We start from the raw sequence: 25,559 nt of genomic DNA on the forward strand, positions 1-25,559 counted from the left end.
AGCGCCAAGGTTGCAAAAGCACTTTCACCTACATTTAATATTAATTCTGCGAAGTATTTATTAATAGCCCTACTTTATGGATGAGGAAACGGCATTTATGTTTAATGACTTGACCATGGGATAAATGGCAAAAAAAACCCAAAAACCAAAACCAAAACAAAACACCAAAAACTCTGCTATGTTGAGTAAAGAAGTTGGGACTTTGTCCAAAGCCCAAGAGTATCTGGAGGAAGTGCGTTCCAGGCACGAAAACCCCAAGTGCAAAGGGGCGTTCTTCATAAATGGGAGAAAGATCACGAAGGCCAGTGTGGCTGGAGGAGCAAAGGATAAGGGAAGAGTAAATCTAAGTACAAAGGACAGCTTCCGTGGAGAAATAACCTACCCCCACAAGATGTCATGTGCCCCAGCCAGGAGACCCACCCACCCACAACTCCTGAGCTCTCAGTCCCATTTCTCAAAAGCAACCAGCATTAGTTTCTTGTTCATACCTCCAGGAATATTTTATGCAAGTGTGTACTTGTATAATCCCCGCATCCCCTTATGTGTTAACACACATGGCAGCAGCCATACACACTTTTCTACACTTCAACATTTTTTCAAAAGGTGCTGATTGTAAAACATTAGACACGGAAGCCCCATGGAAGCAACCAACAATCAACGTGGTCACGAAAACTGGACATGTCCTATAATAATAGAATCACAGAATCTTAGATCTTGAAGGAAACTTAAAGACCTCACTGAATATTTTTTGTTGTACATGAAAAGACTCCAAAAAGCAAAGTATACAGCCAATTTGGCAAATTAAGAAGTGGAAACAAACTTCTATTTAAGGGTCTTTCAATTGTTACACAAATGCTTTGTATAATTGAAAGTGAGATAGTCCTGTAGTACCATTACTTAATCCTTCTACTTTTAAAATTTGCTATGCTGAGAGTGCAGAGTATAAAGAGGAACTGTCTTCTTGTCTCCATGCTGCCTGTTGGTCCACTTCTACCTATGTTTTCCTCCAAGAGAAAATAATGGTAACCTCTTTGGTTAAAACCTGAAAAGTTGATTGAACTGAATTTATTGGAAGCAAAGTCACTGTCTATTAGATGTCATGTGCCCCAGCCAGGAGACCCAACAATGACCACAAGCTCTTCTCAAATTAAAAAAATATATATTTAAAACATGTCATGTGCATATGATTGCCTCTTCTATTTTCACTAATTCATTTGCATTTAGCTGGTAAATATATTAAGCACTTCTTAAGTGCTTAGGGAAGATTGTCCTTCTCTCTTTCTCTCTCATTCTCTTTGGTTTTCTTCTTCCATGTGGCCGGCTAACTGATGGTTAACTCGGGATTAGAATTCTGGCTTCAAGGAGGAGGTGGGACCCCACCTAGGTCTCTGAACTAATCTGTGTGCTTTCACCTGGTTCTGTCAAATAACCTAAATGGAAAACAAAGGCTATGGTATAATGGTGTTTGGTTATATTTTTGAGTAGTACTCAGGAATCTTTGTGTTCTTAGATTCTTAGACTAAACAATCCAGCACTGTTGATTTTAGAAAATGCTTAATGGAAAGGTTGTTTGGCATGACTTAATCAATAGCTCATTGCAATGTTCAGCACTTGATTCACAGAGGAATCAAATTAAATATCAATGCCCCGTTTTGGAGTGTGTGAAGTCTGGAATGCAGCAAATTTATAGTGAGAAGGAGAATTGTGTACTCCTTTCATTAACAATGAAATGGATTCTCTCCTGTGGAATTATTAAAAATATGAAGGACAAAAAAATATTAAGGACAGTGGCAACACTGATTGTTTGTATGATGATGTGTGCTATACTTCTCTAAATCTATTTTAAATCTATTTTAAATGCTATACACTGTAATTAGGGGGACCACCTCATAAGGATATGGTTTCCTATTTGATTCTTTTAGTGGGAGAAGAGGAAATATACAGAATGCCAAAGCAGATTGATTCTGATAGCTCCCAGTACAGAGCTTTACTGATGAAAAGAAACCTGAAACTATTCAGAATTAAGCTAATGGACTGGGGTGAAAATGGTAACCAGGACAAAGGAAATAATATTGAATCAGGTTAAATGATTTCTATGATTGCTTAAAAAAAGAAGGGAGAGTGAGAGGGAAGAGAGAAGCAGGAAATTGGATGACCTACCAGGGGCCTGGTAGCACATTTGATAGCAATAGTTGAGAGGAGGGACACCTACTCCAGATCCTACATCTACCTTACCTAAGCTAACCTATCAGATCTGTTCTGGTTTTCCCAGCCTCTGAGAGTTTCAAGTCAATGATACCAAAGGGAAATAGTGAGGTAAAGAGTGTTGAGCACAGGATGGTGATTTTGATTCATCCGTTAGGGTTGTGGGAGAAAAAGATGATTAACTGGAGGGTCAATAAATCTTCATTTGATCCCTGGTGGGAGATCCAAGATTGTTTGATGAAGTTAATTTTGAGTGGCAGAGGGTAGTGAAATACCTTTTGGGGATTAGTGAATGATGAAGCAAAATGTAGCACAATACCAGCAGAAGAACGGAAGGACAATATTAAGGTATGAAAATTCAAGTTTGGTAGCGCCGGGACCACCATGAAGCTGAAGAGGAAGAGGAAGAATGAGAAAATGATGAAGAATGAGATGGAGAATAGGAAAGAACTATCCAGTTCTTGACTTTAGCAGAATATATAATTGGAATCGATGTGATGATGGTTCTTGTCGCTACCAGCTTAAAGCCAAATGTTTTTAAGAGACAGAGAAGTCTGCCCTTCATGTAGCTTTAACTGGACACGCAAAATGGAAGACCTAAGAATTGCCCAAACCTTCCTTTATAGTAAATATAAGGCAGTGTCAGATTCTGGAAGGACACAGAAAATCTCACCTTTCATTAAGGAAACACAGGAGCGGAAGAGCTGATCTCCACTCATGCTTTACATTAATCCTCTGTGGTCTAGGAAAGAAAGAAAGAAGAAAAAGAAAAAAGAAGGCTCTTAAAAATAACATGTTAATGTTATGATTTAACCAAAGTAGTTTCCATGATTTAAACAAGTGTCTGTTATGCCAAGCATTGTAAAAATTGTAAGAGGTTCAATATGCCAACTGGGACTGGGATTTTTTGTGATCATTTCAATAAATGTTGTCTTCTCAATCCCATTCTCAGAACTCAAACACCATTTTCTTGTACACGAGAAAGAATGCAGCTTGTTCATGGTCCTTCCCTGCAAGATATCTGACCCCTCCAACTCGCTGCCACAATTGGTGAGATTGAATTTAGATATGATTACCATCAAAATGAAGTTAATTCATTGTATTGATAACATTATGATTATTTCCCCTTTGAAGGAAGAAACTCAGAAGATATGAGATATGTAGTGGCAAATATAACTAGCCAAATGGTTCATCAATCCAGATAAAATTTAGAACTTAATGCAATCTTTGAAATTTCTAAAGATCACTTTGGACAACCAGAGGTATTCTATGAACACTAAATAAATACATAACTCTGTCTCCAGAACTCTGTCAATAAAAAGAAGGCACAATCCCTTTATGAACTATTTGTAAAGCTATGAAAAATATATAACGGGCAATAGTCCATATATGCTCCAACACCTTCTGATTCTTATACATTCACACATAATTTTCCAAGAGTCTGTCACAGAATACAAGCAGATTGGCTTTGAATAAGATGATACTGCCGCCTTGTGGCGACCACTGGGATATTTTTACTCAAAAATTCCTGATGATGGCGCTAGAGAGCCGGTTTACCAGCACACTGTTGGGCTCTAATGAAAACAGTTCCCCATAACTTAAGAGGAGCAAATTAATATCAAGACCTGAACGACCTGTGATATGATATATGTGATATCAGGAATAAGTTGTGGTAAAGAGGAAACTGCACAACAAGTTCTCAAATGAAATGGAATTTGTGTCATGAGAGGATTCTCTGAGGAGTTAAAACACACCCACGACCCATGAGCACATAGCATCTGTGCTTTCAGACGAATTCATAGTCCACTTCTCTGGCTGACCAGTTTAAACCTCATGACTTTCCTTTCACCAAAATAAAATCAGTTTCTTAGTTTATCCATGAGGGGACCTGAATGGTAACAACTGCAGCCACCCTCTGCTCTGCCACCATCTGCTCTACAAGTGGTAAACACCCAGTGAAATAAGGCAAAGGCAAGTGCAGGCAAGGGGCCACCATGAGGGCGAAATCCTTGACAGTGGGGGGAGAACTGTTTTCTACTTCAGGGCAATGTCCGCATGTTCAAAGAGTAGTGGGCCAGTCACCAAATGAGAATCTCGGTGGGGGAACATAAGAATACTCCCAGGGTAGGTGATACCAAACGTGGGCAGCACGGGCAGTGAAAGGATTCATCCAAAGCAGAACAAAAGAGATGAAAGTTGGGATGCCTGAGTGGCTCAGTCACTTAAGCATTGAAAATACAATGTAAAGATATATAGAGGGCTGGCTGCATCAGTTAGGTGAATGTGTGTTTTGTCCCTTTATTATAAGGGAATCTAACTCAGGGACAGCCAAATGGAAGAGATCCGTAGGACAGTGTGTGGAGAAAGAGGCACGAAGCTTCTATACTCTCTGAGCACCCCACCCAGTTCCCCCCAGTCTCCACATGGTCCCCAACCCAGAAGCTCTCCTAATTCCACCCATTCTGGTGTTTATGGAGGCTTTATTACATAGGCATGATTGATTAAATCTCTGGCGCCCTTGGTGATTTTACTCAATCTCCTGCCTCTCTCCCATCCCCAGAGGTCGGGGGTGGGATACTACTGAATGTTCAATACCCCTCACACTTACATGCTTTCCAAAAGTGACTTCATTAACCTAACAAAAATCACTTTTATCACTCTCTCTCAGGAAATTCCAAGGGTCTTAGGAGCTCTGTGCCACGACTGGCTGAAGACACAATATATATTTCTTATTAGAAATCACAATATGGCCATGGGGATAAGGGGGTGGGGGATGGTGAGAACTCTCTCTTTCCCATTGTACACACTTATTTTAGTAGACCTCGTGCTTTAGGGTCCAACATTTCAGTTGGAAGACAGAGTAGAAGGGAGAATTGCTGCCCAAGACACAATTTCCATTCTTTTCTACATAAATGTGAATATTTTTAAGGAGCCCACCTGTGTTGGATAGTGACTTCATATCATGTGGCCAAGTAAGGATTGGCTATATGTTTTTCCCAGTGACCTCACAGAGTGGGAATATAGCTTTGTTGTACTTGACTGAGACAATCCTACCCCTTCCTCCTGGGAATGGACAAAGGGAAGGCCCTGGCAAGTTTCCAACTGCTGCTCTCCTTGTGGGTTGAGAGTGTGGCTGAACCAGAGGCCCTTGCCTGGGGAGACTAAGTCTATATTCTGACAGGTGATAAATGGAAAAAAGATGAAATGTTAAAAGAAGGAGAACAAGTAAATGATGATGCTGGGGAAGAGACTGTTACTTAGTCCTCTAGAGTGATTGATAGTAGGGGCACCTGGGAGACTCAGTCGGTTGAGCATCTGCCTTAGGCTCAGGACATGATCCCAGGGTCCTGGCATGGAGCCCCATGTCAAACTCCCTGCTCAGCTGGGGGCCTGCTTCTCCCTCTCCCCTTGCTTGTGCTCTCTCTTTCTCTCTCTCAAATAAATAAATAAAATCTTAAAAGAGAGAGAGTGTCTGACAGTAAGAGAATAACACTTATTATAGTGATTTCTCATATAAGCCACATCATGGTTGATGACAGGATCAGGCCTCAAATCTGTTCTCCCTGAAAACTAGATTGAAGCAGATTCACATGTTTGGCCTGTAAAGTCCACCAGGAGTTTCTGGGAGAAAACCGTGACCCAGGACCCCTGAGCTCCTGCCCCAATGGTAGAAGACTGGTACTATCATCTGGGTTGTAATGTGTGAGCCGTGCTGGTTTTTCTGCTGCTTTTCTAGGTACCTGATGTGGTCATCTAGTATTTTGGAATGATTTGAGCCAAAAGAATAAGCTAGGTGATCTATACTTTTTCCCAAATCCAACCTATGATAATATGAAGGGCTGCTGTGCAGTGATTCCCAGAGTCATCCCTTGGACCGTCAGTATCATCGGGGACTTGTTAGAAACGCCCCTTTTAGGGTCCCAGCCTTACCCCACTGAATCAAAACTGAAGGTGGGCCCAGAACTCTGTTTAACAAGGTTTCCAGGTGATTCCTTTTTTTTTTTTTTTTTAAGAGTTTATTTATTTGTCAGGGAGAGGGAGAGGGGGAGGGAGCACCCGCACACACAAGCAAGGGGATCAGCAGGCAGAGGAAGAGGGAAAAGCAGGCTCCCCACTGAGCAGAGAGCCCTAAGGGGGACTCAATCACAAGATCCTGGGATCCTGACCTGAGCCAAAGGCAGACGCTTAACTGACTGAGCTGCCCAGGCATCCCTCCAGGTGATTGTTATTTAAGAATGGCTGCCATAGATGATCCTTAAAAGTTCCTTTCAGTGCTGTCATTTTCCTGAATTGTGCCAAACAGATGGCACTCAGGTGGGCACAGATGACTTATTTCTACATAACATGAAATAGACAACAGGGCCAGGACAACTGGCATTTTGTCAAGTTATTATCTTTCAGATTCTTTCCACCTGTATATCCTACATATATATAGAACTAGAAAAATCCGTCCCCACTAAGTTTATTTTTCTTTGCTCCTAACAGTCGTGAGACGACCATTCAGACCAAAGTTAACTCAAGAAGCCCTGATGCCTTTAAGACTGGTCGTACCCCCAGAGAATACTCTTCCCATTCCCATTGTTATTCCCATAAATATTCCTATACATATTGAGCATTATTTGCCCTGGCAGTTCTCTACTTCCCATGGTCTGAATGTGCCACTAATTTTAGAAAGCAAATTGCAAAAGGGAAGTCTGAAGGTCCTTGAGAACGCTACTGCGTTCTTTATCCATTGGATTTCCTGGAGTGGTGTTTATTGTCGGCATGAACCATAAGGAGCTAGCAACTGCGGGTAGTTTGTTGAGAAGATCGCTCAGTTGTACTACAGGCTTGTGTTTCAATCACTACTTTTGATCTGTAAGACACCCTGGAATCCACAGCGGGGAGTAGGATATGGAAATATGTAAGGTACAAACTTTCTCTTGTAGGGACTCAAAGCGTGATAAAGGAAATAAAATATGTGCATAACAAATAAATATGGTGCACGTCGAGGGTCTTGAGAGAGGACCTAAGTGCTACAAGTTTTCAAAGAGGACAGAGATTTCTGTACACAGGGACAATCAATGAAGTCTTCAGGTAGTGTCGTTTCAGCTGAGTCTTGAACACTTTTGGACGGTAGGGACATGAGCGTGTGTGGTGCATCCATGTTTGAGCATGAAGAAGGCAGAGCCCAGAACCAGCTGGGGACCATTTGTATCCCCAGTACCTAGTTCAGTGACTGGCACAGAGGAGATGTTGAGTGACTATCATGTGTTCTGACTCATAGACAAACCATTGACTGATTATCATGATAATTTGTTTGTTTGGTTTTTTTTTACTTTTTTTTTAAAATTTCTTTTCAAAGTAACAAAATTCATTGTTTTTGCACCACACCCAGTGCTCCATGCAATCCATGCCCTCACTAATACCCACCACCTGGCTCCCCCAACTCCCTCCCCTCCTTTTAAACCCTCAGGTTGTTTTTCAGAGTCCATAGTCTTTCATGGTTCACCTCCCCTTCCAGTTTCCCTCAACTCCCTTCTCTTCTCCATCTCCCCATGTCCTCCGTGTTATTTGTTATGTTCCACAAATAAATGAAACCATATGATAATTGACTCTCTCTGCTTGACTTATTTCACTTAGCATAATCTCTTCCAGTTATCATGGGTTTTTTTAAAAAAAAAGATTTTATTTATTTGACAGACAGAGCTCACAAGTAGGCAGAGAGGCAGGCAGAGAGAGGTGGGGAAGTAGGCTCCCTGCCGAGCAGAGATTCCAATGTGGGGCTCAATCCCAGGAGTCTGAGATCATGACCTGAGCTGAAGGCAGAGGCTTAACCCACTGAGCCACCCAGGCACCCCATATCATAGGGTTTTTAAAAGATTTTATTTATTTATTTATTTGAGCTAGAGAGAGCAGGGGGGAAAGGGCAGAGGGAGAGGGAGAATCGGACTTCCCGCTCAGGGGATGCAGGACTCTATCCCAGGACCCCAGGATCATGACCTGAGCCAAAGGCAGATGCTTAACTGACTGAGCCACCCAGGCACCCCTGATTATCAAGATTTTGGTTTTTCCTTTCTTTGGAAAAAAGACAAAAGAAAAAAAAATAATTATATAAAATGGAAAAATTAGAAGACACATGCTGATTTCAAAAACATTAAGATGGGGGCACCTGGGTGGCTCAGTGGGTTAAGCCACTGCCTTCGGCTCAGGTCATGATCTCGGGGTCCTGGGATCGAGTCCCACATCAGGCTCTCAGCTCAGCAGGGAGCCTGCTTCCTTCTCCCTCTCTAACTACTGCCTGCCTCTCTAACTACTTGTGATCTCTGTCAAATAAATAAATAAATAACCTTAAAAAAAATTAAGATGTGAGAGCAAAGTGCTTTTCTGAATCTTGAAAACATGGTATTTGGTGAGTTTGAGTGGAGTAGACCTTGTGAGTACTACATTAGAGGCAAGTACACAGCTGGAATAGGGAGGGTAGCTGGAAAGGTAGATGGAATCAGACTGTGTAAGGGTCTGGACCCCATGCCAACACTTTTCACTTTTAACAGAGTTGCTGGAGGATTTTAAGCAGGCGGTCTGCTCAAAATAATAATCGAGAAAAAATAATTAATGGTAGTTAAATGCCATAGACTATGGGACAGTTCTCCACTGCTCTGTGGGGGAAAAAATAATCAGAATTAGTGCGAAAATTAATACCGTTTCTGACGAGCAACAGCAGAGAACCAAAATGTATTGAGTGTTACATAATGACAAGGAATATGCTAATTGGCATATTTAACTCAGCAACCTAGAACAGGTATTATTCATGTCATCTTTTTGTTGAGGACCCCTACTTTAAAAAGGATTAAAAGCTTTCCTGGTATACTGCTAGTGGATTCTGATGTTGTTTTTCAACACAAAGCTAAAAGTGTGAAACTGGAGACCAAGTAAAAGGATTGTGAGATACTGAATTTGGAGATTCCTGCGCTGATGAGCTTCTTCCCCAGGTTAGTCTTTCTCCACCCAGCTCCACGCCCCCCTCCCCTTCAAGGCAGGTCGGAAGGTCTAGTTCACTACAGAGAACTTTCCGGCCCTGTGGCTTCCAGAGGAGCTTAGCCAATGGGATGAGGAGAATAGAGTTGAGGATTGGCTTCCAATCCTGGGATCCGGCTGGGTAACTGCTCAATGGAAGGTCACAACTCCTGCCATCAGCACAGGAGAAAACACAGTTTATAAAGGCATCCTCAGGTTGGCATGTGTTTAAATCTTTTTTCTCTTTCGAGGAGCCAGAAACTAGCTCAGCCAGTGGTGTAGTGCTGGTTTGAAGAACACATTTTACCAGACCCAGCCAGTAAGAAGATTGATCAGCTGGGACAACCTAAATAGCAAAACGCAGTTCAAGGACCCCAAAGAGAGTCTCAACCTACTAATTTTCTTTCCTTTCTTTTCTTTTCTTTTCTTTTCTTTTTTTTTTTTTTTAAGATTTTATTTGACAGAGAGATATTGCAAGTAGGCAGAAAGGCAGGTAGAGAAAGGGGGAAGCAGGCTCCTTGCTGAGCAGAGAGCCAGATGCACAGGACTCTCAGACATGCATGACCTGAGCCAAAGGCAGAGGATTAACCCACTGAGCCACCCAGGCACCCTCTAATTTTCCCCTAGTAATTCCCAGACTTGGTTTTTAAGGGGCTGAGAAACGGATACCTTGAACTTGGCATAGCTTAGCAAGTCTCCCTTGCACTACGCATCTTATATATAATTTCTTTCCTTCACAAATGTTGATTTCCCGCTCCTTTCCTGGGGGAGGAAGTACCAAAGTATAAAAGATAAAGGGATTAAGCTGAATGTCTGATATTGGTCATTTCCCACACAAAAATCTAAGCCCCCTAAGTTATTTGGGCATTTGATGGTTTTCATTTAAAGCTAAAGATACATATTTTATTTAGGACCTTCTTATCATATTTTATTTATAAACTTCTCTATGTACACGATTTGTGGAGAAACCACGTCCAGCTGTTTGTCCTGTAGCAAACTGCTCCATTTCACAATAGTTCCTATTTTTTCAAGATAAAATGAAGAGAACAATAGCATATTAGAACTATTCTTATCTTGCCTTTAAAAAATTGGGATGTTGGAGGATTTACCGAGATAGTATGTACAAACTGCTTAGCCTAGGGTCTTGCACGGGAGTCACAGCTACAGGAAAATAAAGCCAGCTCCTGAGCATCCATCACATCAATCACAGGTTAAGCAGTGGAGAGTTTTCCCAAAGTTCATAGCATTGAACTACCAGCGGTCCTAGCAAGAGGTTCGAGATGCTAAGTGCTGAGCCACGGAAGGGGGCTCTAAAAAGGCGGCAGGGACCCCCAGCGATAGGGGCGGGATGCGGGCAGGGGGCAGGGGGCAGGAGGCAGGGGGCGCGGGGGCGGTTCCAGAGGCGCAGGCGCGGTGCGCGCGGCTCTTCCTTCGCTGGGGCGCTGCGCGTAGCTTCCACTCGCCCGGCTTCGAGCCGCGGGCAGTCAGGCCAACTCCATGAGGACCAAGCAGGTGAACGTGCTGATCGCGCTGGCCGCCGTCATGCTCTTCAGCTTTTCCTGCTTCTGCATCTCCAGGATGACTCAAACCAGTAAGCTGCGGGTGGCCTCTCCACCACCAGTCCCGCCCGGAAACTCTGGCTTCGGGCCTGCGGGGTTGCCAGGGCGCTCGGGGCGGGGGGGAGAAGAGGGGGCGACGTGAGAGCCTGGGGCGGCCGCCCGCTCTCGTAGGAGGTGTTTTGCAGATGCAGCCCCGGCGCCCCTGTCCGACCGGCGGTTAGACTGTAACGCGCGCCCTTAGTCCGCTCCGGTGGCAGCGACCCCCGCCGGGCGCGCGCGCTAACGGATCGGCGCCCCCGGGGCTGGGGGCTCCCGGCGCTGTCTCGCCTCCACGGGTCCTTTCCCCGCGAAGGTCCGAGGGTCCACTTTGCGCCCAACTTCCCGCCGTCCGCGTCTTGTTCTTCCCCATCCTTTCCAGAAACGTGCCTGTTTTGAGTTAAGAGCTCTTCTTACAAAGCCAACACCTTCCCACTTTGGGGTCTCGAGCCCACATTTCAAGGCTCCCGGGAGTATTTTTTGCGAGGCCAGAGGGGTGCGATGATGGAGACCCATTTAGAGCACGGGTTGTGGCTCCTGAACTTTCTCAGAGGAGCCATGCGGCTTGCGTTACTACTTCGCAACACACCGACGTTTTAATTCATCTTGTTTTAGGGCTCCCAGTGTAGCAAACAAACGTAGAGATTGCCCAGGGAAACTTGAACTTTGGATAAACAGTGAGTAAACCGTTTAGTATAAAAATTGCACAGGCTGTATTTGTACCAAAAGACTTACTGTTTATCTGAGTTCCAAATTTAACTAGATTTGCTGCATTTTGTCTTTTCAGCTCTACTTGTCCCAAGGTCCAGTGTAACATTTTAGCGTCCATGCAGTTGGATTTTGAATTTAAGCTAATTTTAAGTTAATATATTTTAAGCCAGACTTCAAGGATTATCCTTAGGTTGTTTTAAGTTAAATTTTCATTTTTATTAAACACATTTATGACCCAGGGTTCACACAAAGTGCCCTTGGTGGTAGTGTCAAGGATCGAGTTTGGAAGTGGCTTTAGTCCTCTAATTAATACGAAATTTTGTCATGTATACACAATATCAACATCTTAACTCCATTTGTTTCAAATGATAAGAAATATATAATTTATCTGGTTTGTACTACTGTTCTTTAATCATTTTATACACTTTCCTCTTCCTGGTTTTCTGTAAGAACATTATCCAAATGTGTTTTTATGTATTTTAGGACAACAAACTATTACTGTTTTTATAACAAAAAATAAATCGTTACTCATAATTAGAAAGTAAAATGTAAACCCCCCCCCCCCCTTTTGGTGCAAAATGGTGGTTTACTAAAGCATGGGAACAGGACCCATGGGTAGAAAGAGCTACTGCTGTAAATTCCCTTTTAAAGTGATTTTGGAAGGCAGTTTGGATTGGTAAAGTCAGAAGGCGTTTTAATAAAACTAATATTATTATATTATTTATTGTAAACTGTGGACTTTGTGCTGTGACCAGAAAGGAGAAGTTTGGTCCCTTGAAGCATTTATATTCCCATCATTTATATGTTCAAATTCAGAATGTGAGATACTGTTCTTGAAAATGCACCACTCTTGGAATAACTGATAAAACAGTGTTTTGTGTTTATGTTTCTGTGTAAGCCAGCTCTAAAATAGTTACAAAATCAATCCTGAGATGTTCTTATGTCAACAAAACAGACTTCATTTAGTTTTGGAAGCAGTGATTTTTATAAGACACCAAAGATAGTCCCAATGGTTTTAAAATATTTGATCCATAGCTGTAATTCTTACCAATGAAAACTTAGTTATATTTATTAGAAAGATGGCCAGGGGGTGCCTGGGTGGCTCAGTTGATTAAGTGCCCAGCTCTTGATCTCAGCTCAGATTTTGATCTCAGCCTAGTGAGTTCAAGCCCCACTCTGGGCTCCATGCTGGGCAAGGAGCCTACTTATTAAAGAATAACAACAACAAAAACTTGGCCACAACCTAGTAGGCATCTTTCCCCTTTTAAATTTATGTATGCCTGTAACCCTTTGTTTGTTTCTATAAGCTCATAGCACTAACAGTTCATTAATTGGCTCTATTCATATGTAAGCTCCATGCAGAAAATTTTTCTTTCTGTTTTTGCCTGCTTGGTTCACTGCTGTGTCCCAGCTTCTGGAAAAATGCCTGATATAATACATATGTTAAATATTTGTTGCATGGTTGGATGAATGAGTGAATTAGTGATTTTGATAAATACTTCTTCATGTTGTAGGAACTAGGCAACAAAAAATTTTTAAAGCCTTACTTTCAGGGAGCTTACATTCTGAAATAAACAACAAACAGGAATGATATTACTCTATGATGTCAGGTGTTGACAGGGGAGAGAAAGTGCTATTTTAGATAGGGTGGTTAAGGAAAGTCATATTAATGCCTATTCCTTTTTTTTTTTTTTTTAAGATTTATTTATTTATTTGACAGAGAGAGATCACAAGTAGGCAGAGAGGCAGGAAGAGAGGCAGTCAGAGAGAGAGGAGGAAGCAGGCTCCCTGCCGAGCAGAGAGCCCGATGTGGGACTCGATCCCAGGACCCTGAGATCATGACCTGAGCTGAAGGCAGCGGCTTAACCCACTGAGCCAGCCAGGCGCCCTTAATGCCTATTCCTAAATGAAATAAGGGAGACTACTGTATGGCTATCTGGGGGAAGAGTTTTCTAGGCAATGAGAAAAGCAGGTGCAGAAGCCCTATGGTGCAGTGAGCTTGATATGTTTGAGAAACAGCTAGGAGGCTAATGTGAACAAGGAAGAGTTATAAAGGGATAAGATCATGGAGACCATAGTAAGAACTATGACTTTTATTCTGAAGAAGATAGGAAGCCATCTACATGAAAAGACAGTCAGCATCACTAATCATCAGGGAAACAAAAATCAAAACCACAGTGAGATACCACCTCATACCTGTTAGGTTGGCTATTTTTGAAAAGACAAGAAATAACGAGGTTGGTGAAGATGTGGAGAAAAAGAGAAACTTCATGCATTGTTGGTAGGAATGTAAATTGGTGCAGCCACTGGAAAACAGCATGGAGGTTCCTCAAAGGATTAAAGACGGAACTACTCATATGACTCAGTGGTTCCACTTCTGGGTATTTATATGAAGGGAGTGAAAACACTAACTTGAAAAGGCATCTGTACTCCCATGTTTATTGCAGCATCATTTATAATAGCCAAACTGTGGAAGCAACCTGTGTGTCCCTCAATGGATGAATGGATAAAGAAGTTATATATATTCTATTATAATGAAATATTATTCTTTTAGTCCCAGGTGTAGCTCTAAGTCAGCAGTGTCCAGAATGCATGTGTGGGCCATTCAAGACAATAATGGAAATGTCTGGTGGAATTTAAAGTATATCTAGAACAACAATGCATGACAACAATTACAAGATAAGATAGAAAGAAGAGGGGTAAATGGAGTTAACTGGTATTGAACTTGTAGCACTGTTGAAAAATGAGAATGTGAGAATTTGTATTAGACTGTAGTAAGTCAAGGATTCACATTGAAATCTCCGGTCTAACTATTAAAATGATACTAAAATAATGTATAACAATATTACTCATTATAGTTAATACTCCAAAAAGGAAATTAACAGTTTTTTCTGATTGGATATAAAAACAAAACCAAACGTGATGATATTTACAAGAGATACATTTAAATTTTAAAGATAGAGAAATGTTGGAAGAGGGATGGAAAAGTGTATACCAACAACCTAATCCAAAAGAAAGTTGATGTAGCTATATTAATATCAGCAAAATAGATTCTAAGGCCAAGTGCAACATAAATGTTAGCTTCATTAGCAATCAGAGAAATGCAAATTAAAACATTTCTTTTATAACATTTCATACCATTCAGATTTTTACATTTAGGAGATAAGACATTTGGTGAGGATGCAGAAGTGCAGGAATTTGCACACACTCGCCTTGGGAATGGGGATTATGCATACATTCAGTAACTTTCATTGTGTGACCTGCACTTCCTGTGTCCTAGCAGTTCTGCCAGTCAGGACTGAAACTGGTGTGCAGTGTCACCCCATGGTTTATGGCCAACTCTTCTTGTCATTGATCAGTAACCACGTCATAAAGGTTGTTCAATATTTAAGATACCACCAGATATATACAAGGGAAACTCTTGAATATATTGACCTGGTATGTTCTTGGTAGCATTTTGTATAATTGTTCATCAACAGTAGAAGAGCTAAATGTGTTACTGTATATTCAAAACAGAGAAACATTTAACTGTAGTGGAAATGATTGGACTAGAGCTTCACTTATCAGTATGGATGGATTGCAAAAACATATATTAAGAAAAAGAAGCAAGTACAAAAGAATACATATAAGTATTACTTATTAATATCTAAAAACAAATATCAATTGTATGCACAAATGGTCAAACTTGAAAGAAAAGCAATGGAAGATTAATACAAAATTCAGAATTCTGCTTATCTGGGAGTAAGGAGGAAAGGAAACATAATCTTGGAAGGAAACAGATGGAATATTTAAGGCTAAGGTAGTAGTGGATTCATGGATGTTAATTTTTATTATTGTCTTTCAAACTATTTTATATATGTTTTTCAAAGTCTGAAATATTTCATCATAAGACCTAATGCATAGAGGGATCGCTCAAAGGGAATTCAAAGGGCGTTGTTCATAGTGTGCTTTGATTATTGCAAAGCATACGTGGAGTGGAATAATCCAAAATATATTCTATCTTTTTACCTTCATCTCCTACCAGGTGCCTCAGATAGTCTTTCTTTGGAGCCACACTGGGTACCAATAAGTGAATAATAGATCTGAAGTGGTCTGCCCATTCTTCAACTTCATGCCACTCATTTCCTTACTTTTGACCCCCCCCCCCCAGTGAGTCACTTGCTTTCCCCTCCATATGCCGTACCATTTCATACTTATGCACTTATGTTGTCATTTTCTTAGTTTGGAATGCCCTTCCCTGCCCTCTGCTGTAGGGCAACATTGTGTACATTCTTCAAGTTCTCAAATATTCCCTCTTCTCTGAAACCTTTTTCCTTGTCCCTTCCTGCTCAGTCTTCCTTACTAGGTAAGCATTTCTGCCTCTCTCTGCCTGTAGCACTTGAGGATAACTCCATTTTCACAGTTTTATTAATTGGTCGTCTAAATACCTGCTCCTTCCTCCATCTCTTGTCAGGTAATTTAGAGCGGCAACTGGACTCTCCGTGTTTAGCTGTCCTATAGTTCAGTGAAAAACACATGGTGAGTATTAAGTGGCAGAAAGAATGCATACCCCGTGATGCTTCTCATTGCTGGAGGGGTTTAGTGAATGAAATAGTGTGGAAGAGTCAGGTCATGGCTCTGTCAATGAGACCTTGTATGTTAAAGCACGTAGTTTGGACTTAATTCAGTAAGCATTCAGGAAACCGTTTAAAGTCTTTGAGCAGTGTTTTCAGAAGATTAATTGTAGATTGGAGGTGAGAGACTAATTAAGAGACAATTATAATAGTGCAGCTAGAGGCAGTAATGACCTGAACTTTGGTCAAGTCAATGATGAGAAAGATAAAACAATTAAAGAGATCTATAACAGTGCTTCTCAAATTTTAACGTGTATACCAATCTCCTGTGAATCTTAGGAAAGCTCAGATTGTTACTCTCAGTAGATCTAGGGAGAGGCCTGCGATACTCCATCTTTCTTTCTTTCTTCCTTCCTTCCTTTCTTTCTTTTTTTCTTTCTTTCTTTTTTTTTTTTTTTTGAGAGAGAAAGAGAGAAAGCAAGCGCACATGTGTGAGCCGAGTGGGGAGGAGCAGAGGGAGAGGGAGAGAAAGAATCTCAAGCAGGCTCCATGCTTGGCTTGGGGCCCAATGCAGGGCTTGATTTCACAGCCCTGAGATCATGACCTGAGTTGAAATCAAGAGTCCACACTTAACCGACTAAGCCACACAGGTGCCCCAAGAGATACTGCATTTCTAATAAGGTCACAGCTGCTGCCAAGAACCTGCTGTCCACTGTGGGGGCCTCTATCTAGGTGACTGCCAAGCACTTGAAATATGGTCAATGCAACTGAGAAAATGAATTTTAACTTTAAATTTTGTTTTAACTAATTTAAACTTAAATTTAAATATAAAGACAGAAGCAGTGCAAAATACTTCTCCAGTAAGCAAAATTTTATTCTTTGGTAAGAATGCATTGTAATATAAAACATACACGAGATTTAGCATACATACTATAAAAAAGAATGTAAGCTATTCCAGTAGTTATTTTTATGTTGATTACATGTTGAAAAATATTTCAGATATATTGAATTAAATATTAAATATATTCTTCTCAATTATTTGATCCTTTTTTACTTTTTTAAAATGTTACTAGAAAATTTAAAATTACAAATGTGGTTTAGATTTTATTTCTACTGGATAGCAGTGCATTGGACTCTTGCTGTGAGAAACAAAGGTCAGTAGTAATTAGGATCTTAACTGACCCCTTGCTTATGGGCGGAATTCATATTGGCCCATTGCACACACAGACTGGTGTTTGTTTTCACAATTCCACCACACTTGGCTCAAAACATTAAATTATTGTTTATTTCAAGCCTTTGCAAATAGTTTTATAATATTTCACCCTCACAAAATACCTGAGTGACTATGAAAGTAATGTAAACATTTTAAATAGAATATCATTGAATAGCATAATCAAGTAAAAATGGGTAAGAAGCAGATCTAAGACTAGGGAATACATGCTTTAATTTTTTTGCATGGTTGTTTCTGCAAATACTACTTCCTCTAGAGAAAACTCTTTCTTTTCATGTTTACCAAATTGCTCCCTGAGGGACTGACTGAACACTGTGGAAGTGTAGCCATGTTGCATCACCCATGATGTATCAACTTCATGATTCAGTTTGCTGAGAGAGTGTTACCTGAGGAACCTCAATAACATAGGGTTATACTCGTTAAACTATATCTACTTCTAAAGTTTGTTGACACCTTCAAACAGTATCCACTTTATGAATATTCAAGATTTATCTGGGATAGTGGCAGTTATTTGATTAAAGCACAGTTCAGTTTAAAATTCGCTTGGGGCATCTGGTGGCTCAGTGGGTTAAGCGTCTGACTCTTGGTTTCCGCTCAGGTCATGATCTCAGGGTTGTGAGATTGAGCTCCACATGGGGCTCTGTGCTGGGTGTGGAGCCTGCTTGGGATTCTCTCTCTCTCCCTCTGCCCCCTCCCCCACCCCACTTTCACTCTCAAAAAAAAAGAGTGGTCCCCCTACCCCGTCTCTAAGCCCTGTGGTCCTGCTTTCTCCTGAACCCACTCCAGCTGGGCTTTCACTTCGCTGACCCCCAGAACCTCTGTCATCAAGGCCCCCGGGGACTGCACACTGCTGTCTCAGGTCCCGCACCCTGTCCTTGTCCTCCTTGCCCTGTCCGACAGCACTTGACAGTTGATGCCTTTCCTCTTCTTGACACGTTTTTCTCACTTGGTTTCCAAGACTTGACACACACCCCAGTGCCCTCCTGCCTTACCAGCTAATCTGTCTTAGCTTCGTTACTGACTTCTTCAACATATAACTTGGGGTGCCCCAGGATTTCGTCCTTGGGCCTCAACTCTTCTGTGCTCATCCTCATTCTCTTAGTGATCTCCAGCATCTTACCGCAGGTCTCTCTAAATGTCTCTATCCAGGCCAGGTCAGTTCTCCCCTTAATCCCACACATGGAGCTGCCTACTGAAATGTGTGATAAACATGCCAAAACTGTCTCAAAGCTGACTCCTAATATTCACACCAAAACTTGCTCCCTTCCTCTTCTCCATCTTAGTAAATGGTACTCTTTTCTTCTAGTTGCTCAGAATATCATTGCCTCCTTTTTTTTCATATCCCACATTTGATGTCCGCAAATCCTATCTTTTTTATCTTCAAAATATATCCAGAATTAAACCATTCCTTACCCACTATCCCACCCACAATCTTTTCTAAGCCACAGACATCTCTTTCCTGACCCCCTTTCTTCAGTCTTAGTTTCCCCAACTCTGTTTTTCACACAGGAGATAGAAGGATCCTGTTCTGGTAAGTCAGATTATGGGATACTGTGCTTACAGACTTACGTTGGTTTCCCATTTTGCTTAAAGTCAAAGCTACAGTACTTATACAAAGGTGGCCTCATAATTTCATCACCTTCTGTTCTCCCTGTCATTCATTTTGCTTCAGCCACACTGGTCTCCATGCTGTTTCTGGAGATAATGGGCACCCTCCTGCCTCAGGACTTTTGCACATGCTCTTCTCTCTGTACCAGAGTTACCTGCAGTCCTTCGTTTGCTTTGTTCTTGTCTGTGCTCACATGTTATCTTCTTAGAAAAGCTTTCTTGGATCACCTTGTTCACAATTAAAACCTCCCCCAACCATCAACACTCTTTTCCCCCCACTTTGTATTTTTTGGGTACTTACCATCTTCAAATATATTTCACTTATTAGTGAGTATGTAATTCACTTATTTCTTCTTTTTTTCCAATCAGTAGGATGTAAGTTCCAAGGGGATCAGGAGTTCTAACTGTTTTGTGCATTGTCATATCCCCGGGACAAGTAGCAATATTTAGTTTAATAAGTCTTTGTTGAATGAGGGAATGAATTGTGTGGCCAGGCAACTGTTCTGGCTGGTGAGATGTAGAAGTCCCTGAGAAGAGCATCCTTTCCCAAAGAAAAACTCAGGCTCTGCTTGGAATTGTTAATGAATTCTGAATACTCTATCACAGTGTTTCAGGAAGGAACAGAAAATTGCTTTTATTCTTGACCAAATGGTGATATCTCTGCTATAGTCAGATTTTTCCATCTATAGAGAACCTGCAGAATTCTTAGTATTGCTCTGTGGGACAGCGATGACCAACACAAACTGCCAACCAGTACACATACAAGTTCTGGAGACCAAACTGTCATTGCTCCAGCTGGACCAATTCTGGGGCCCAGAGTAGGAGGCCTTCAAGAGGCTGCTGAGAAAAAATGAGTTCAGAGCAGCAAGTCCTTCATCTTTTCTTACTGAGTGATTTATGTACAGATTAAATTGTGGCTTGGATCCAGCAGTGCCTTGTCACTCTTGTCATTCACTCTTGTCTGGCCTTTCCCTGGAGGGGGGTTGAGGGAGGAAACCACAGATCTGGAGCCACCACCCACTCGCTATTGAAGACTGGAGATGTAGGGCCTTGAGTTCTGCTGGCTGTATCATAACAGGCTAGGAACTTCTACAGGGATGGGGCACAATGCTTACTGTGGAAGACTGCCAGCAGACTTCATAATGATAGGATTCTCTATAATGGTTAACCAGCTATTTGGGTCTTTCCCTAAACCTCCACTGCCCTGTTTCAGCAAGCCCAACTATGCATAAAACCCAAATCTACTTGTTTGTGCGTGTACCCCATGGATGAGGAGTCCCTATTGGCAGGATACTCCATATCATAACGAAATTGTTGCATTTGAAAGATTCAGTGACACAGAGCTGGAGATGGAGAGGTGTTGTGACAGATCCTAGAAGTGGAGCATGCCACTGGGTGAGGACTGGAGAGGTGGAGTCCCCTCCAGCCCAAGCAGGAGAGACAGAGCGTCTTGTTAGAGAGCAGTGAAACAGCAGGTTTACTTTCCTCTGTTGTATCCTGGGGTGGATGATCTATTGAGGTTTGGAAGAGAAATATCAGGATATTACAGTTTATTAGTTGCTTCTTATCTTCGTAAGGTAGCTCAGGCAAGACACACGTGTGTTCCAAGCTGGTCTGTGTGAAAGCTGAATGGAACCAGCAAGATGGATGTATAGTGCTGTTAAGAGGGGCCAAGTCTGCCCCTGGCCAGGGATTCAAGACCCCTCCGGAAACCAGACATTTAGGCACCCTCCTGGATTTCAAACTCTGAACCCTCTGCCCCAGGCAGTGTGAACCAAGGCAGGGAGGAAGGACACAGCAGGAGATGAGACTGGGACAGTTTTTAACCCACTGAGCCACCCAGGCACCCCTGGACAGTTTTTATCACTACATTTTCCTGCTCCATTTTATAAGTGAATCTCACTCTTGCTCTCAAATCTGTAACACCAGCCCTAATATCTCCCTTGAACTTCAAAGTCACATAGCCAACTGTTTGCCACATATGTAGATGTCTCATAAGCATCATCACTGCTCATTTTCCTGTTTTCCCAACTCAGACTGCAGAAGTCTGTAGTCATGTTGGAAACCTAGCAGGGATTCTAATCCCCTCTAAGTCAGTTCAAAGTCTTTTCAATAAAAGCTCTTAGATATTTTTCATATTTTCCCCTATTTCCTAATCCTTTCTGCCCTGGTTTATTCTTTTATCTTCTTTCGCATGAAACTACTATCACTTTAGGTTCCTGACAGGTGATTTCCCTGGCTTTAGTTTTGCCTTTCGGAAACAATCTTCTGTATGGGCAGCAGAATGATCTTCCTGAAACATATGTTGTACCTAATAGTCTTCAGCTACGTTTCTCCATTGAAATACCTGTTCCCATGATAGCCAGTAGTGCTGTTCCAAGATACATAAAGTCACCTGAAAAAAAAGTTGGGAGGAGGGAGAACATGACTTCGTTATCTTTATATTAAAACAACTACCTCTTTTTTTGTGTCAGTACCATGCTGTCTTGGTGATCACAGCTTTGTAGTAAAGCTTGAAATCAGGCAACATGATATGCCCCCAGTTTTGTTTTTCTTTTTCAACATTTCCTTAGCAATAAGGGGCCCTTCCAGTTCCATACAAATTTTAGGATTGTTTGTTCCAGCTCTTTGAAAAATGTCAGTGGAATTTTGATCGGGATGGCATTGAAAGTATAGATTGCTGAAGGCAGTATAGACATTTTAACAATGTTTATTCTTCCGATCCATGAGCATGGAATGGTCTTCCATCTTTTTGTGTCTTCTTCAGTTTCTTTCATGAGCGTTCTGTAGTTCCTCAAGTACAGATCCTTTACCTCTTCGGTTAGGTTTAGTCCCAGGTATCTTGGTACTATATCAAATGGAATCGATTCTCTTATTTCCCTTTCTATGTTTTCATTGTTAGTTTATGAGAAAGCGACTGATTTCTGTACATTATTTTGTATCCTGCCACATTACTGAATTGCTGTATGAGTTCTAGTAGTTTGGGGGTGGAGTCTTTTGGGCTTTCCATATAAAGTATCATGTCACCTGTGAAGAGAGAGAGTTTGACTTCTTCTTTGCCAATTTGAATACCTTTTATTTCTTTTTGTTGTCTGATTGCTGTTGCTAAGACTTCTAGTACTATATCGAACAACAGTGGAGAGAGTGAACATCCTTGTCGTGTTCCTGATCTCAAATGGAAGGCTGTCAGCTTTTCCCCATTAAGGATGATATTTGCTGTGGGTAGATTTTATGAAGTTGAGGAATGTTCCCTCTATTCCTATACTTTGAAGGGTTTTAATCAGGAACAGTTGCTGTATCTTGTCAAATCCTTTTTCTACATCAATTGAGAGGACCATGTGGTTCTTCTCTCTTCTCTTATTGATTTGTTCTATCACCTTGATTGATTTGTAAATGTTGAGCCACCCTTGAATCCCAGGGATAAATCCCATGGTCATGGTGGATAATCTTTTTAATGTACTGTTGGATCCTGTTAGCTCGGATCTTGTGGAGAAGCTTGGCATCAATATTCATCAGGGATATTGGTCTGAAATTCTCCTTTTCGGTGGGGTCTTTGCCTGGTTTGGGGATTAGGGTAATGCTGGCTTCATAGAAAAAGTCTGGAAGTTTACCTTCTGTTTCTATTTTTTTTTTTTTAAGATTTTATTTGTTTATTTGACAGAAATCACAAGTAGGCAGAGAGGCAGGCAGAGAGGTGGGAGGAAGCAGGCTCCCTGCTGAGCAGAAAGCCCAATGCAGGGCTTGATCCCAGAACTCTGGGATCATGACCTGAGCTGAAGGCAGAGGCTTAATCCACTGAGCCACCCAGGCACCCCCTGTTTCTATTTTTTTGAAACAGCGTCAGGAGAATAGGTATTATTTCTTCTTTGAATGTTTGGTAGAATTCTCCAGGGAATCTGTCAGGTCCTGGGCTCTTGTTTCTTGGGAGGTTTTTGATCACCGCTTTAGTCTCGTTACTAGATATTGGTTTATTCAGGTTGTCATTTTCTTCCTGATTCAGTTTTGGAAGTTTATAGGTTTCCGGGATTGCATCTATTTTGTCTAGGTTGCATAACTTATTGGCATATAACTATTGATAAAAATTTCTGATGATTATTTCTGTTTCCTTGGTGTTAGTTGTGATCTCTCCCCTTTTCATTCTCTGGAACAGAGTAGAGAGCCCAGATATGGACCTGCAACTCTATGGTCAAATAATCTCCAACAAAGCAGGAAAAAATGTACAGTAGAGAAAAGACAGTCTCTTCAATAAATGGTGCTGGAAAAATTGGACAGCTATGTGTAGAAGAATGAAACTCGACTGTTCTCTTACACCATACACAAAGATAAACTTGAAATGGATGAAAGACCTCAACGTGAGGCAGGAATCCATCAAAATCCTGGAGGAGAACATGGGCAGTAACCTCTTCGACATCGGGCAAGGCAATTTCTTTCAAGACATGTCTCTAAAGGCAAAGGAAACAAAAGTGAAAATAAACTTTTGGGACTTCATCAAGATCAAAACTTGGAAACAAAGGAAACAGTTAACAAAGAGGCAACCCACGGACTGGGAGAAGATATTCACAAATGACACTACAGACAAAGGGCTAATACCCAAGATCTATAAAGAACTCCTCAAATTCAACACCCAAAACACAAATAATCACATCAAAAAATGGGCAGAAGACACGAACAGACACTTCTCCAGAGAAGACATGCAAATGGCTAACAGACACGTGAAAAAATGTTCATCATCATTAGTCCTCAGGGAGATTCAAATCAAAACCATGTTGAGATACCACCTTACACCAGTTAGAATGGCCAGAATCAACAAGACAGTAAACAACATGTGTTGGAGAGGATGTGGAGAAAGGGGAACCCTCCTACGCTGTTGGTGGGAATGCAAGTTGGTGCGGCCACTTTGGAAAACAGTGTGGAGATTCCTTAAGAAATTAAAAATAGAGCTACCCTATGACCTGCCTTTGCACTACTGGATATTTACTCCAAAGATACTGATGTAGTGAAAAGAAGGGCCATCTGTACTCCAGTGTTCATAGCAGCAGTGGGCACAGTCATCAAACTGGAAAGAACCATGATGCCCTTCAATAGACAAATGGATAAAGAAATGGTCCATATATACAATGCTTCCCATCAGAAAGGATGAATACCCAACTTTTGTATCAACACTGACGGGACTGGAAGAGATTATGCTGAGTGAAGTAAGTCAAGCAGAGAAAGTCAATTATCATATGGTTTCACTTACTTGTGGAGCATAAGTAACACATAACATAACACGGAGGACATCGGGAGATGGAGAGAAGTGAGTTGGGGGAAATTGGAGGGAGAGACAAACCATGAAAGACTGTGGACTCTGAGAAAGAAACTGAGCGTTTTGGAGGGGAGGTGGGTGGGGTGTTGTGTGAGCCTGGTGGTGGGTATTATGGAGCACTGGGTGTGGTGTATAAACACCATGTATAAACAATGAATCTTGGAACACTGAAAAAAATTGAATAAAAAAAAAACTGCATCTTAACTAGCTTATTGTGGTGATTGTTTCATAACATGTGCAAGTATCAACTCATTGGCACACCGTAAACTAATATGTCAACCAAACATCAATTAAAAAATAAGTAAATGAACCTAAAACCAAAACAACAATAACAACAACAACAAATATGTACTGTAGAGTGTGCTGCAAAATTTGTACATATTTTGAAGAAACGTCAGAGAAATTTCATGACTGTGGTGGGCTATTTCAGGTTACACCTCCACCCGCATCCCTTTTATTCAAATTTACCACAATTAGAGGGTTTTTTTAGAAAATAGGTTTAAGAAACACTGGTGTGTAGGGGAGTGTTCAGGCTCTTTAACTAGCTTATCAAAAAGATCAGCAGAACCAGATTTCTCTTTTAACTTCTGAATTTCCCCTGTTGGCCCTAAAATAATGAAGAACTTCTGGGTGTGTAGCGCCATGTTTTTGAAAACCTCCTTGCCTTTCCCTCAGCAGTGCTCCAAAGAGAACACCTGTCCTTGCTTCCCTTGACTTTTGAACTCACACTCCTCCCCAACCCCCATTCCCAGAGTTCTCCCCTCAGGCAGCACATTCTCCACATTCCTCTTCTGACCTCCTGCTCTCCCCTCCCAAGCTGTCTGGATCCCATCCTCTGGATACATGATTATCACTAGAAGTCAGGGCTAGCGGCCTTGTTTTATCGTGCCCATATTTCCTTCACGGGGACATCTTTCATTTTGTTCTCCTAGAAGGGCCATTTTCAAGTGCCCACTTGGACTTTCTTTCAGAAGGGAAGAGAGTCCTCTGAATGGTGAGATGGGTCAGACCTGACTTCCGTGGGCCACACTGACAGGAAGGCAGAATGGCTTCCTTGAAAAGACAACTCAGGCCATCTCCGGGCTCTTTCGCTCATAAAAGTTCTTATGGACTCCCTCCAGGAAGGGCCAGCTCTCTCCACGTTTTCCTCCAAAATAGTAAGCACATATGGCAAGTCATCCCTTTTGTGGCTATAGCCTCGCTGTGGTCCACTTGCTCTTTCAGTAGTGGGCTGGAAGTGAGTTAACTTGGGCAGGGAAATAGGACATCCCACTGTGCTTGGCAATATAGCCATTGTCAGACAGCCCCAGATAAAACTGACAGCTTCTGTTTGGGTCTGGTGTTATCTATGTATT

At 41.6% G+C, this 25,559-nt stretch overlaps 1 protein-coding gene across 3 annotated transcripts in view; it reads left to right on the forward strand.

Moving 5' to 3' along the window:
• Positions 1 to 10,617: 10,617 nt before the first annotated feature.
• Positions 10,618 to 25,559, forward strand: part of MGAT4D (MGAT4 family member D) — a 53,601-nt gene continuing 38,659 nt past the window's right edge. For all 3 annotated transcript variants that reach the window (XM_059168339.1, XM_059168328.1, XM_059168317.1), the window contains exon 1: positions 10,618 to 10,792. In XM_059168339.1, the coding sequence (XP_059024322.1) occupies positions 10,699 to 10,792 (94 nt within the window). In that variant the 5' untranslated portion in view covers positions 10,618 to 10,698. The remainder of the gene's footprint in view (positions 10,793 to 25,559) is intronic.

The sequence above is a fragment of the Mustela lutreola genome, chromosome 1, assembly GCF_030435805.1.
Source record: "Mustela lutreola isolate mMusLut2 chromosome 1, mMusLut2.pri, whole genome shotgun sequence".
NCBI lineage: Eukaryota > Metazoa > Chordata > Mammalia > Carnivora > Mustelidae > Mustela > Mustela lutreola.